The following is a 15,721-nucleotide window of genomic DNA, read 5'->3' as shown; positions in this document are numbered from 1 at the left end:
CTTGCGATCTGCAGATCTATAGACCAAATGCATCCCCAATGGGATCGGTCACATGTCCACTTTTTATGCGGATGTCCGATAAATTATAGGACACAACGATTCACAGAACGCGCCTATCTGCGTTCTGCGCAACGCTGTGTTCTATATATGCGCTCAATGGGGCCGGCGGCAGCAGCCCCATTGAGAACATATACTTAAAGATCATTCTCCTCTGCCACAGCTGTAACAGCTGTGGCAGAGAAGAACGATGTTCGCCCATTGAATTCAATGGAGCCAGCAATACAGCCGCTCCATTGAAAGCAATGGGCTGTCGGCGAGCGCGGGATGAATTTTTCGGGAAGGGCTTAAAAATATAAGCCCTTCCCTGAAAACCATCCAAAAATGTGTAAAAATAAAAAAAAAATATACTCGCCTTTTCCCTGCAGCTGGAGTTCAGCCGCGTCCGGCCGGCAGTTCTCCTGAACTGCTCTGTGTAGTATTAAGCAGGCGGGGATTTTAAATCCCCGCCTGCTGAATGGGCTGCCTCTGATTGGTCACAGCCCTCACCAATCAGAGGCAGCTCTCACTCACCCATTCATGAATTCATGAATTGGGTGAGTGAGTGCTGCCTCTGATTGGCTGAGTGCAGGGACCAATCAGGGGCAGCTCTCAGCTATTGAATGACAATATCGAAAAAAACGCCCGTGTGACCGAGCCCTCAAGCAGACGTGCAGAATCTGTGCAAAAATAGGACATGCTGCGTTTCCCCCCCCCCCCCCTCCCCCGCTTGAAAGAAAACACAGCATGCCCTATTTGTGCGCAGACGGGCTCCGTTGATCTCTATGGGATCGATCGAATCACAGTGCATTCGCAATGAAAAGACAGTCCAGGACAGATTAGGAGAAGAACACACCATTGTCCATTGCAGTAGCCGGAGGATTGGATGTGGGCAGCTTCATTGGTCTCCCAAGCCAAGGGAGCAGTATGCCGTTCTGCAGGCGGTTCTAAGCTCTCACCGCCACAAAGCACAAGAGAATGTCGTCGGGGCATTAACCTTTTGTATAGAAGCTGTTTATCCAGGGGGCTGGCAACTTTCTGATGTAATCACCTGCTTGCGCTCTTTCTTCCGCGCGAACGATACGCTGTGCATAGACGGCGCAGAAAAACGATTGCATCCACAATCGCGATACGTTTCCACAATGAATCGCAGGAAATCAGTTAGCGGAATTTGACCCGTTCGTGTGCAGGCGGACTTATGCGCAACAGTTTTTTTTTTTGCCTGTATCCGCCAAGGAACATTCGCTTGCTGGTTGAATGGTTGCCTATTCAGACAAGCCAATGATACGGCAAACAAATGTTCATGCCCCAATGACCGACTCGCGCAAAAGATGGTTTGGTAACTCCATTTAGAATTTCTATATCATAATCTTCTTTGTATAAGTATCTATAATCGTCTGTATTGCGGTTTATTACAGGACATCTATGTAATAGACGAGCGCTTCCATTACTATTTGCGCACCTGGTTAAACTGCATGCTGGACGTGCTGGGGACCGTTCTGGTTATTGTGTTTGCTACACCGCTGTTCTCACTAGCTATTGTTCCCATCGGGTTTTTATACCTTGTGATCCAGGTAAGTGGTAGCATACTGTCCTACTTGTGCTCTATAGGGGTATTCCCATCTGAGACTTCAACCTGTTTAGGACCAGGCGCTGTGTGTATATACGACACTTGGTCCTGGGCTTTAATCCCAGCCAAAAGTAAAAATATGGCACAGGATTAAAGCTCCTACAATCTAACAGGTTGAGTTAGAGGCAGCCGGGGACCCCGAGGAGAAGGCAGAAGTGGCTTATAACCAATTCTGCCTTATGTTTGCTTGCCTACATAGAATTCACTAGGTAGAGGAAGCGGCAGTGCTGTTTTTCTTATTGGACCTGCTGATCATCTGATCACTGGGTGCCATCATCATGGCAAAGCTGCTGGGTTTTAGTAGACTCAGCTCTGCCTGTGACTATTGTCATTGTAGGAGAATTCTTCTAATTGTAATTTTTTTTTCATTCTATTATCTGCATGTGGCTATGGGGACTACGGGGGCAGCCATCTTGCCTGAGCTACAGTTAACAGTTTTTAGAGATATGCTTTACAGCAGAATGTAGAGGTCATAGACAAAATGGACAGAAAAAGACCATTGACTTCTTTGGGAGAGTGTTGTGGGAATGCTCTATAACCTGTGCAGGGAGGGGGAGGAGGTGAGCTGTGACATCATCTATTGGATCCTCTGTAAATCTTTTATATAGGTGTCACCTCTCCATGTAATCTTACATGTAATGATAAGATGACTACTGAGAAGTTTCCTCTACAGAACAGGAAATGTCAGACTATTACTAGGCTTAGTGGTTAGAGTGAGAACTGCAGGATTTCAAGATATTTTTTTTTTTATATCTAGATCATGACATTGAAAATTGAAAGAAAGAAAACGGCCAACATTTCTTAAACTTTGTATTAATTTGAAAACTTTAATTATACATGGGGTCCTATTCTGATGACACTCTGCCTTTTAATGAAAATTAAATTAATTAGTTATGCAAGTCAGTGGACGTTTCCTGAGCGGTTAGATATTTCATCCCCCCGGATTGTTCAGTAGATATGTGACACGATTGTCCCCTTCCTACAGAGATATTACATTGCCAGCTCACGTCAGATCCGCAGACTGGATGGGGCCTCGCGTTCTCCGGTCATCTCCCACTTCAGTGAGACCCTGCAGGGAGCGTCCACTATCAGAGCCTTCCGACATCAGGAGAGGTTCATCGGCCAGAACAAGGATGTGATAAACGAGAACTTAGTGTGCTACTATAATAACGTCATCTCTAACAGGTAACGGGCGGCATGAGATCTCTGCGGCTGGAATTAGTGACTATTAGGGTAGATTTCTGCACTGTGATCGTCATTGTCGGTATATGTAAAGTAGGTCTCTAGTCTCACCAGTTACTGGGGCCCCAGAATACACTGAATGCCCACTTTATTAGAGACCCCCATCTAGTAGAGCGTTGGACCCCCCTTGACATTCAGAAGTGCAGCCCATGTGGGCAGGAAGCTTCTTGTAGTTGGAGGTGCTGACATGTTCTGACCATCTGACAGGAAGGGGTCATCGATTCATGCTGCTTGTGCCAAATTCTGACCTCCCATCAGCGCAGTGTAATCTGGATTCATCTGAACAGGTGATGTTTTTCCGCTGCTCAGTGATCCAATTTTTGCGCATTTTTTTGCCCCTTGGAGTCTCAACTTTCTGTTTCTCTTAGACACAATGGTGCTGGACCGGGTCGTGTGCTGTTATAGTCCATCCGTGATGAGGAACGGCAAGTTGTGCATTTGGACACGTTAGTTGGAGCTCCAATGTTGTATTTGGCTGTAGTTTACTTAACTGTGCAGTCCTGGTTATCGGAATGATTCCTGACATCCTCTTCTGACCCCTTTTAGTTACGAGTTATTTAAGTCCACAGAATCCCTTTTAACTGGATATTTGTCCTCCATTGCACCATTTTCTGTATACTCTCCACACCGTTACATGAGAAAACCCCACGTGGTTGGCAGTGACATCCCAGCCGGCTAGCCTAGCACCGATGACCGGGCCTCGTTGGCAGTTGCTCAGATCGCTGGATTTTCCCATCTAATGTGAAAATCACAGGGGCAGAGGGAACTACTTTATAAAGCCCTAGTCACAGAAGAACCCTAAAATAATCTTTATTGATAGACGTTAAAAGCGTTGGGCTTAGAAAAATCCGCAATTAGTGAAGACAAGACACGGGGCTCTTCCTTAGCACAGCATTACGAAAAGGTGGTTCAAATGATGATTGCGGATGTACGTTAGATCAGAACCTCCCACAAAGAATAAATAAAAATAGGAGATTGGAGGGTCTCCAGTATCTAAATTCGAACCTAGGAAATGTATGGGATATTGACTGTCGCGGGTCAGTACTGATATAATATATTACAGTCTAATACTTCTTCCCCCTCTAGGGTAATTAACTGGATAGCCTGCCTCCACTCCTATGAAACGAATTAGCCTATGTAGGCAAACAGGTTATGCCCTAACATTTATTGATGTCCATGTAGGATTGTGGCACCCACCATCAGGGCTGGAGGCTATATCACTTTCTATCTATACTTGGCCTATTGGGGTATTGTCCCCTTCTCAGCGTGGTTGCTTAGCTCAGAGTGTGCACTAATCTGGTCATATTAATTGACCTAGGTCTTAGCTAGACGTAATATCAAACAGGTTATGCCCTAACATTTATTGATGTCCATGTAGGATTGTGGCACCCACCATCAGGGCTGGAGGCTATATCACTTTCTAGCTATACTTAGTTGCTTAGCTCAGACTGTGCTCTAATCTGGTCATATTAATTGACCTAGGTCTTGGCTAGACCTAATATCAAACAGGTTAGACCCTGTTCTGGTGTCTGGTAACAGGCCATGCAGGTCTAGTCTAAGATTAACCGTCTCCATACTGACTTGGAGAGAGCCATAGATGTGAGTGTGTGCAAGCTACGGAATATGCTCTAAATACATATATATCAGAATTGAGCATTACCCTCCACTGCACTCTTAAACATCTACCCGGTCTCAAGATATGAGACTTGGAAAGCAACTATTTGGATGCTAAAACCTATGTCCATTATCATTTAGTCACTTGCGGCTCTATTTAGGTGGGGAGACATATATCCGATCTCCACCCTAATATCTAGGAGTGGGTGTCAATACACCAGACCCCCTCCTGGTCATTTCTGAAACCTCTGACCACCTGGTTCTTGAAAAGTTGTAGGTCCAACTGGAATGCTTGAACCACAATGATCTCGTTTGGAAATGATACTCTCTATTTATCTTTACCAGTAGATCTCTATTTATGGGACCGCTGTCTATTCTACTACATGGACATCAATCCTACATGGACATCAATAAATGTTAGGGCATAGCCTGTTTGCCTACATAGGCTAATTCGTTTCATAGGAGTGGAGGCAGGCTATCCAGTTAATTACCCTAGAGGGGGAATAAGTATTAGACTGTAATATATTATATCAGTACTGACCCGCGACAGTCAATATCCCATACATTTCCTAGGTTCGAATTAAGATCCTGGAGACCCTCCAATCTCCTATTTTTATTTATTCTTTCTGGGAGGTTCTTACAGAAAAAAATCTGTTTCTGATCTAACGTACATCTGCAATCATCACTTGAACCACCTTTTCGTAATGCTGTGCTAAGGAAGAGCCCCGTGTCTTGTCTGTTTGTGTACGTCTTGTCTTCACTAATTGTGGATTTTTCTAAGCCCAACGCTTTTAACGTATATCAATAAAGACTATTTTAGGGATTTTCCCATCTAATGTGGATTCACGCTGAAACTGATCCACGGAAAACTTGTCACATGATTTTATGCTGCACCCCGGGGTCACGGGGAGAATTTCCTTACAGGGAAGCGCCAATCATGAAAGGACGGGGGGCTCTAATAAAGGGTCATTCACTTTACATGCAGAAGTTACCTGATACTTGTGGCTTGTAGTTTATAATCGGCTTCTCCTTAGTGTAATTGGGATTGGCTCTCCATACACAAAGCTTGTGCTGCTCTTCTACTTACAGATGTAGCAAATGTCAGCTTGACATTTAACGCTTTATAATAACTCGGCTACAATGCTGTAAATGAAGTTATCACGATGCGCCGGTCATGTTAACGACTGTTACATCTGTATATTCAGCGGCCAGGCACACCAGGCAGGAAGCTGGGGTGAGACAGAGAATGGAGGTGGATTTCAGACCACCGCAGACCCCTAATAGACCATGCGGCTGGGCTGGAGCCACTGACAACCCCAACAGCGGGGTTGGTGCACAGTGATCAGATTACAGCCAACGTTAAGTAATGTCATTTCCCCCATGGGTTACCGCTTCTTTATTGTATATTACTACAGGTGGCTCGCCGTCAGACTGGAGTTTTTGGGAAATTTGGTGGTTTTCTTTGCTGCACTGTTCGCCGTTCAGGCAGGTAACAAGATGACGTCTGGCACGGTGGGACTATCAATAACGTATGCATTAAACGTAAGTACATGAACATCCTTAAGGAAGTCTGTCAGTTAGAAGTAGTCCTAGTAAAGGGACCCCGTCCTCATTTTTGAGGCCCATTGATTAAATCATGGGGCTAAAAGATGAGTTAATGTGGAGTCCGGGGAGCTTTGTTCCATACTGGACTCCCCATTCCTGCACTATGTCCCTGTGAAGTTGGCGCACGCACACGGCTTGACTCTCTGCAGACGACTCTGAGCATGCTCGCCTGTAGAAATGAATGGTAGAGCGTGCGCACAGAGCCGTCTGAGAAAATTCACTCTGTGCACCAACGTCGCTTGGACATAGAGTAAGAACGTATGAAACATTTCTCCCCGACTCCCCTCAAAGATGATGACCTTTATCTATGAGCACCAACGGATCGGTGCTAAGACAGGCAGTGACACCGTGGTGGCACACCTTTATTTCTGCTTCCAGTGCTACACCAAGAAAACTCATTTTTTTTTCGCCCCACACCATATGCAAATAAGTCCTACACCGTCCAACGGGTGTTCATTTTTTGGCTCAAACTGGTCCTATGCTTCTGTTCTTGGTTTTCTTTATCCTCTGCCTTCGTCGAGTGATTGACAGCTCCCTTATACTTTGGAATAGTCACTAGTAGAAGGGAGCTGTCACTTATTGAGCATATATGTCTATCTTTGTGTGTGTGTGTATGTATATATTTATATTTAGTAATTATTAGGAAATTATAGTACTGGTGTTTCTGGTGGCGCAAAGCACCACACAGCTGTGTTAAATAGTACATCCATTATACACGCAGCACATTACATCCTGGTAGCTGCTGTCAGCTTATCCAGCTGTGCTACATGGTACATCCATTATGATCCCCACACATCACACACAGCTCTACTACATCCATCCTGATTTCCACACGACACACACAGCTCTACTACATCCATCCTGATTTCCACACGACACACACAGCTCTACTACATCCATCCTGATTCCCACACGACACACACAGCTCTACTACATCCATCCTGATTCCCACCTATTACTCACACAGCTGTACTACATGCCACACACAGTTTTACTGCATCTATCTTGAATCCCACACATTACACACACAGCTCTGCTACATCCTGATTCACACACACAGCTCTACTACATCTATCCTGACCCCACACATCACACACACAGCTCTGCTACATCCTGATTCACACGCAGCTATGCTGCATGGTACATCCATTATGATCCCCACACATCAGACACAGCTCTACTACATTCATCCTGACCCCACCCATTACACACACAGCTCAGCTTTGCTACATCCTGATTCACACACACAGCTCTAGTACATCCATCCTGATTCCCACACTTTACACACACAGCTCAGCTCTGCTATATCCTGATTCACACAAATCACACACACAGCTCTATTACATCCACATTCATCCTGAGTTCCACACATCACCACACTTCTGGATATAATAATGAGCCCCTGGTCATGTGATTCCTGACTCCACCCACACAGGTGATCACATGACAGTGACATCACAGGCCCTGGTAGTAGCTGCTGTCAGTTTATCCAGTATACAGTACTTTCTGCCAAACTGCACAACAGCTTCTTCCACAACAGTGACATCACCGCAGGTCCTTCAGCCCACCGGATCTCTGAGGTGACAGTAGGTCGGTGTCTTCTATCAAGACCATCAGGAGTTGTATCTGAGATAATAACAGCTTAGTTGTATTCTCATTTTGGTATTTTTGTCCTTCCCTTTTCAAGACTCCTAACTGTGTTGTTCTTCTGTTGGTCAGGCTCTGTGTTTTATATATGTTGTAGGACCTTCGATGACGTCACCAGGGGCAGAGCATGAGAAGCACTCACATACTCACTGACAAGTCGTCGTTAGTAGTTTAAGATAGATAGATATTATATACACATATTTGGTGTGTGTGTGTATGTATATATCATTATATATAATGACATACACACATATATATATATATATATACACACACACCAAATATGTGTGTCTGTGTGTGTGTATGTCATTATATATATATATATATATATATATATATATATATATATATATATATAAATATATATATAAATATAAATAAATAAATATTATTATTATTATTATAAGGATGTGAGTGGCGTACCTGTTTCTCGTCTTGCACAGCTCACCTACCAAGGGATAGGGAAACTGTGAAGGGGCGCACACTATTTTTGGGTCTGAACCTTGCCCCCTGTAATAAACCCAAACCCTGATTGTTATTCATTTCCTCTCCAGATCACTCAGACGTTAAATTTTTGGGTGCGGAAGGCGTGTGAGATAGAGACTAACGGAGTGGCGATAGAACGGGTCTGTGAATATGAAGAAATGGAAAAAGAGGTATAGCATCTGTTCCTCAAATGATACTCTGGTTTTTGGTTTCTTCTCTTAGTAACTTTATATACCTACACACGTACAGGCACCCTGGATCCTGCCCAGACGACCAGTGGCTGAGTGGCCAGACAGGGGCGTCATAGAGTTCACCAACTACCAGGCCCGGTATCGGGAGGACCACGACCTGGCTCTGCGGGATGTCACCTTTAAGCTCCATGAAACAGAGAAGGTGAATTATAGCGCAGTGATCCTTATTCACTTTACCCTTGTCATGGTTGATGGATACAACACAAAGTCACACAGTGAAACATTTTTCATATTTAAGGGCGCCCACCCACTGGCGTTTTTTTTTCCCTGCGAAATTCGCAGCATTTTTTTTCTGCAGGGGTCTATGGGACTTGTAATGTTAAAATTGCGATCGCGCAAAATCGCAATTTACCGCGAATCGCGGTAAATTGCGATTTTGCGCGATCGCGATTTTAACATTACAAGTCCCATAGACCCCCAGGAGAAAAAAAATGCTGCGAATTTCGCAGGGAAAAAAAAACGCCAGTGGGTGGGCACCCTAATACTGTTTTTATTTTTGGATTTGTAGATTTTTTTTTTTTTAATTCTATTGTCTGTACACGACTACGGGGTCGGCCATCTTGCTGAGTTGCAATAACAGATATGCTATACAGCAGCCTCACAGGCCAAAGACACAGTAGACAGAAGGGGAGCCATTTACTTCTATGGGAGAATGTTGTGGGCATGCTCTGTGACCTATGCAGTAAAGGTGGAGGAGGTGAGCTGTGACATAACCTATTGTGATTGGTTGATCCTATGTTTTGATATATATGCTCAACCATCTGCTGCCCACCTCATTCTCCCTGCTTCATTCCATAGCCTCAGGCCAGCTTCACACGAGCGTGACGGGCTCCGCCGCGGAATATCCCGCGGCGAAGCCCGTCACGGCGCCCCCCAGAGACCCCATACTTACCAGCGGAAGATGGCGTGAAGACGCTTCCCCGCCCACCACAGCCGCGTCATGTGACACGCCCACCGCGTCACGTGACGCGCCGGCCGCGTCATATGACACGGCGGCGGTAGGCGGGAAAGCGTTTTCACGCTATCTTCCGCTGTGTTACAGCGGGAGATAGCGTGAACGGACGGCTTCCATTGACTGCAATGGAAGCCGTCAGCGCGTACACCCACGGCAAATAGAGCATGCCGAGGGTGAGGACGGGAGATTTCACGGTGCGGAATTCCGCGGTGGAATTCCGCATCGTGAGCATTGTGCTATTAGGTTCAATAGAACCTAATAGCAGTGGGCAACGCAGCGGATTTTCGCCGCGAATTACGCAGCGTATATCCGTTCGTGGGAAGGAGGCCTCAGTGTTTCACATTTTTTTGTCAAGATGCCCCACTTACAACGGCCACAAGTCAGCCACACAGTCCTAGCGTAACATCCCCATAGCAATGCCAGCCATACAGTTCCCCCATAATTGTACCAACCATACAGTGCTCCCACAACAGTGCTAGCCACACAGTGCACCGTTAGTACTTGCCTGTCTCTGCTTTAGTGCCCCTGCTCTTCTCTCTGACATTGAAGATACACATGGGCAGCCACTAGAGGGCGCTCATATGTATCGCTCATATCTTGCAGGGATATCTGTGATAGGTATAGGAAGAATTGGCCAGAGCTGTCGTTCTGTGTCAGCTCTCTTCTCTCTAGGCCTGATGACTGGGGGTCGCACAGAATGGGGGGCTGCAGGTTGTTCTGTATGATGCTCTATATAGGCACCCTTTCCAATAGTGGCGATTATTTGGCAGCCGCACGCTCAGGGCCAGTTACATAAGACCGATGACACCGGAGTGCCAGGATGATGCACTGCAACGTCACCATGTAGACCAGCAATCACAGTTAATGTTTCCGGTAATCTGCTTTCAGCTCGGCATTGTGGGAAGAACCGGCGCCGGTAAATCTACCCTCACAAATTGCTTGTTCCGTATTGTGGAGAGAGCCGGAGGAAGGATAGTGATTGATGGAATCGATATTTCTACAATCGGGCTGCACGACTTAAGAAGCAAACTGAATATAATCCCGCAGGTGAGTTCACACTAACTGTTATACTGACACGGATCGGCCTCGTCCCGCTGTGTCTGGTTTTTAAAGGGACACTGTCACCATGGAGTACCATCGGAAACTAAGTTATGGTGCCGTTCAGGGAGGTGACAAGGAGCCGGAGTGTGTTTTATTCTCCCCTTCTGCCCAGTTCCTGCAGAGTCCCTCTGTGAAGTCCTCGCACTGTCTAGAGATTAGACTCTTTTCAGACCACTCTGCATGTGCTCTGTTATACAAGTCTATGGGCGAGTGTATGCACAGGGGTCAAATCTTCAGACCGTGCACAGACTTCACGAAGGGACTCCTTGGCAATCAGGCAGCGAGGGAGTACACCCACCGGGTTCGCAGTCACCACCCGGGACAGCAACACAACTTAGTTTATGGTGCTTTTCTGTGAGGACAGCGTCCCATTAAAGAAACATAAATGGGTGGTTTGACAGCTGTAACAAAGTTTAACTTGACTGCTACAGCTTTCTGCAACAAGGTATACAGCACTGATCAGCCCTCTGATCAATAGAGGACCTTAGAGTTCTTCTTTAAGATTGATCATAAAGGGGGTTTTCTCACAAAGACAACCCTTTGCACATGTCCAGTTAGGGTATATGAGCACACAGAGCATTTGAATAGTCGGTACGGTATATAAGACGGAGACTTGAGGTAAAGCTGAAGTTCAGAGAACTAAATTGAGTAAGGGCCCTTTTACAAGGGCCGACTGTCGGGCGCAGATGCCCCACAGGTCGTCCCAGCAATAATCATTCATGCGCTTTTACACAGAAACTATCATCGCAGAGTGAATGCAGGCTGACTGGTGGGCTGGGGATTGTTCCGGCCCGCCCGCCTCCACTCACAATAAACAGGCAGTCGTTTACAGATGAACACCTGTCTGTTTACACGGGTCAGTATGTATGCAGAAACTGAACGAACGAGAAGCAAATGAATTCACATTGGCCGTTCAGTTGTAGCGTGCGTTTACTCTAAACGATAATCATTCAGATTGTTGCTGAATGCGGGACCCATGTAAAAGGGCTATTACTTGCAATCCTGTGGACCCCCGGTGGTACTCGTAGAGCTAAAATGAGTTACTGACGCTACATGAAGTCTCTGTGTAGCGCAGCCCTTATACTAGACCAGAACCTTATGTGTGACACCAGAATGTCCCCCTACTAGATCAGCTGTTTTTTGTTTTTTACTATACTTTCCTATAGCCTGACGTATGGTTCATTATGGGTTCCTCATTTTGTTTTGAATGTTTGGGTGTATAATTTTTATAGTATCGGATTACAGGCCGCATATGGTGGCGGTTTTGGTTGGCATCGGCGGAGGGTCATTTTATTTTTTATACTTTGTTTTTATTGTAGTGACTTTTTTTTAAAGATATCTGTCCCCCATGATGTCATATAAGATCTCCTTGGGGTCATTTACATTGTCTTTTCCTTTCACTGTAGCTGGGGCATCCATTGGAGTCGCATCAATAGGAGTTGCAGTTACAGGGAAACCAGTAATCACTAACAGCGCTGATCTAGGTCTGCTAAGACCCTGCAGCTCTGCTGTGACAGAGGGCACCCGGCGGTTACGGGATTGCCGGGTCGAATAGTAGAAGTAACACTTCTGCTTTCTCTCTTCACTGCATAGTGCTCATTGAGTGCTATGTAGCCTGCAAGAGAGAAGGAAGTCAGGACGGGTGTCATGTCTCCTTAAGGAGAGCTCCCAAAAAGTGTGTGAAGACACCTAGGGGGTGAGTAGGATTGTATACTCCCTCCACAAGGTGAGAACCCAAAAGGGGTGTGGGGACACCTAGAAGGCGAGTGGGGAGATTTATAAGGCCATGCAAGCTCTTCCTTATTTCTATAGAGAAGGAAGAAGCGTTTTTTAATGCTTCTAACAGCTAAGGACCCCACCTGCTCTTTCTAGATTGCAGGTGCTTTAATCCCACGCTATATTTTTACTGTTGGCTGGGATTAAAGCCCAGGACTACGTGCTGTAAATTTACTGTGCCGAAACGGGTTTTTTTTTTTTCAACCCCCCCCCGTTCGGCGCGAGACAACCCCGATGCAGGGACCTAAAGAAAGCTTACCGGAGCGCTTACCTTAATCCCCGCGCTCCGGTGACTTCTATACTTACCGGTGAAGATGGCCGCCGGAATCCTCTTCCTCCGTGGACCGCAGCTCTTCTGTGCGGTCCATTGCCGATTCCAGCCTCCTGATTGGCTGCAATCGGCACGTGACGGGGCGGAGCTACACGGAGCCGGCATTCTGCACGAGCGGCTCCATTGAAGAGAGCAGAAGACCAGGACTGCGCAAGCGCGGCTAATTTGGCCATCGGAGGGCGAAAATTAGTCGGCTCCATGGGAACGAGGACGCTAGCAACGGAGCAGGTAAGTGAAAAACTTTTTATAACTTCTGTATGGCTCATAATTAATGCACGATGTATATTACAAAGTGCATTAATATGGCCATACAGAAGTGTATAACCCCACTTGCTTTCGCGGGACAACCCCTTATTCTCCTCCTCTTGTTCTTCATAGAAACGTATACTTATTTTCTTTTGCCCAGGTATCATTAATTCCCCGACCGGCTTTAGCGTAGTCACATGACTTCCATTCTGTAGTTTCCATCCTTCGTTCAGCATTAGTGACTTGAGCTTTCTTTCTAGGATCCTGTTTTATTTTCGGGGACCATACGGATGAATCTAGATCCATTAGAGCGTCATTCTGACGCCGACCACTGGGAGGCCCTGGAGATGTGCCATCTGAAGAACTTCGTGCAGTCTCTTCCCAAGAAACTCAACCACGAGGTGTCAGAAGGAGGGGGGAACCTGAGGTAACATAGGCTTCTAGGGAATCTGACGCCGGGTTCATATTGTACCCATGACAGCTCTGCCCGCTGCCTCGGTCTATGTGCTGTGCGGAAACGCAGTGGAATTTCAGAATAAACGCACTTTAGAGTTTGACTCGGAACGGAGCTGTGAGTCATAGAGGTGGGCCGCAGCGGCCTCTGCTAGCCTGCAGCTTGTGGACTGTCTATCTCCACAATACTGCCCCACTTGTCCTTGGGCCGTACTTGGTATTGTAGCTCTCCTCCATTCAATTTAAAGGGATTTTTCTGACTTTAAAGAAAATAAAAACTTACTCTGGGGTTGGAAATGGGTTGAAAAAATTAAAATAGCCATTACTTGTCAAGCTCCACTGACCCAGTTTGTCTGCGCTGCTCTGCACTGCAACAGGAAGCTATGAAATCACTCACATGACCACTGAAGCCAATTGCTGGCCTCGGTGGTCATGCGTGCATGAATAGCATGTGACTGCTGTGGCTAATGATTGGCTGCTGTGGTCATGTGAGTGAGTTTCAGTAGGGACAGGAGAAGAGGGGAATGGAGGAACAGTGGAAGGGGGAGTAATGGTTACTTTATTTTTTAATTAAAAAGGGTGCAAAACCCTTTCAATGAGGCCGAGCTGCAAAACCAGACCGACCAGCAGGGGCGTCTGGGGAAAAGTAAATCTCGTCTTTTCTAATCTCAATCAATCCCTTTAAGGACAACCCCTTTCCTACTAGTGATTCATGTTCTTGTCTTTATAGTTCTATTGTGTGGTCCAGAATATTCCAGCACCCACTGGATGTAAATACTTAATGGGGCAGATTTACTATTGAAAATGTGCCAGAAAACTGCTTTGCGACACATTTCTGTTGTGGTGTTGATACTTCCAAAAACTTTTTCTGAAGTCTGACAAATGATGATTTTTATACCGCCATGAAATCTGTTCACTTATCGTTCAGTCATTGGCCGTGATTGCTCTATATGATGATACAATTTGAATCGCTCCGTGTAAAGGTCCTTCTTCGCAGGGCAATCCTCATCCGAATGCTCGCTTGGAACAACGATCTTCAGCAATCCTGTGTACTCGGCCACCAACCGCGCACTGAGCGAAAGATCACCTATTAGTTGGTTTGTTTCAGCTCATTGAAACGAATCGACTAGTAAACGACTTCTCGCTCAGTGTGAACAGGAGGCGTTCCTCTATGAGTGACTGCCTGTTCACAGTGAATAGAGGCGGTCGGTCGGAAGGGATCTCCAGCGCGCTCCACCTCCATTCATTGAACGACTATCGCTGCTATGTGAAAGTAGTAGCTGTTGGGACGACTGTCTAGTGCTAATGCATCTGACAGTTGTCCCCTGTAACGCTGTCTGTCCATGGACGTTGCGGGAGCCGCCGCTCGGGAGCAGGAGCCAGCAGACGGATCTCCGTGGTGAGCCTATCTGACAGATGGGCTCACCGCAGAGAATCGCGTCAATTCGCAGCGTGCTGCGATTTGCTGGCCGCGAGTGGAAAATCGCTGTGATTCTACGCTCGTAGATAGGGGGCTGTGCTTTCCATTTCAACACTATGGAAAGCGTGCACTGTGTCCCCCGCGGCCGGATTATCACAGCAGGGAACGCAATGCAAAAGCGCCCGTGGACAGGCAGCCTAAAGGTACCTCAAAAGGCCTTAACTCTTAGGCTGGCCTCACAAGGGTGATAAAATCGCGCAAGATTTGTGTGTTCCGAGACGTATAAATCTCACACAACCCCATTCTTTTAAATGGGTCATACACTGAGCGATGTGTTCCTGCATGGCACCGTGATGCTATGCGGGAAACAAATGGCAGCATGTTCTATCTTGTGTGTGCTCTCGCATCACAGCGCCCATTGTCTTCAATGGGGCCTGCGGCAGCATCGCCAGCCGCGTTGAAACCAATGGGAGAAACTCTGCGATGCCCTGCCTCGGCTGTGACAGTCGTGCCAGAGGATCGCTTTATCCCTGAAGTGATGCAAGGCTGTTGTGCCATGAAAACGCCTCGCATCTATTGGAATTGCACATGGTGGGAAGCGTGATATGCGGGCAGGATTTTCGGCCCCATATCGCGCTCGCCCGTGTGAAGTTAGACTAAAACAGGATTAGTAAGCCTGCCCCATTGGATGTAAATTCTCGGTATTTCTTTCTTTCCCGCAGCGTGGGGCAGAGACAACTCCTCTGTCTTGCTCGTGCCTTACTCCGAAAAACAAAAATCCTGGTTCTGGATGAAGCAACGGCCTCGATTGACATGGAGACGGACAACCTCATCCAGAGTACGATCCGCAAGGTGTTCAGTGACTGCACCGTGCTGACCATCGCCCACAGGCTGCATACAGTGCTGGATTCTGAGAGGTACAGACACG

The 15,721-nt window shown here is 46.5% G+C and overlaps 1 protein-coding gene across 2 annotated transcripts in view; it reads left to right on the top strand.

Moving 5' to 3' along the window:
• Positions 1 to 15,721, top strand: part of LOC136625134 (multidrug resistance-associated protein 1-like) — a 53,981-nt gene that overhangs the window by 32,140 nt on the left and 6,120 nt on the right. For both annotated transcript variants that reach the window (XM_066599120.1, XM_066599121.1), the window contains 8 exons: positions 1,455 to 1,610; positions 2,652 to 2,851; positions 5,938 to 6,064; positions 8,329 to 8,430; positions 8,510 to 8,653; positions 10,355 to 10,513; positions 13,181 to 13,347; positions 15,516 to 15,710. In XM_066599120.1, the coding sequence (XP_066455217.1) occupies positions 1,455 to 1,610; positions 2,652 to 2,851; positions 5,938 to 6,064; positions 8,329 to 8,430; positions 8,510 to 8,653; positions 10,355 to 10,513; positions 13,181 to 13,347; positions 15,516 to 15,710 (1,250 nt within the window). The remainder of the gene's footprint in view (positions 1 to 1,454; positions 1,611 to 2,651; positions 2,852 to 5,937; positions 6,065 to 8,328; positions 8,431 to 8,509; positions 8,654 to 10,354; positions 10,514 to 13,180; positions 13,348 to 15,515; positions 15,711 to 15,721) is intronic.

Source organism: Eleutherodactylus coqui, chromosome 4, assembly GCF_035609145.1.
Source record: "Eleutherodactylus coqui strain aEleCoq1 chromosome 4, aEleCoq1.hap1, whole genome shotgun sequence".
Classification (NCBI taxonomy): Eukaryota; Metazoa; Chordata; class Amphibia; order Anura; family Eleutherodactylidae; genus Eleutherodactylus; species Eleutherodactylus coqui.
The sequence above is the reverse complement of the archived record's forward strand: the minus strand, read 5'-3'. Positions and strand labels throughout refer to the sequence as shown.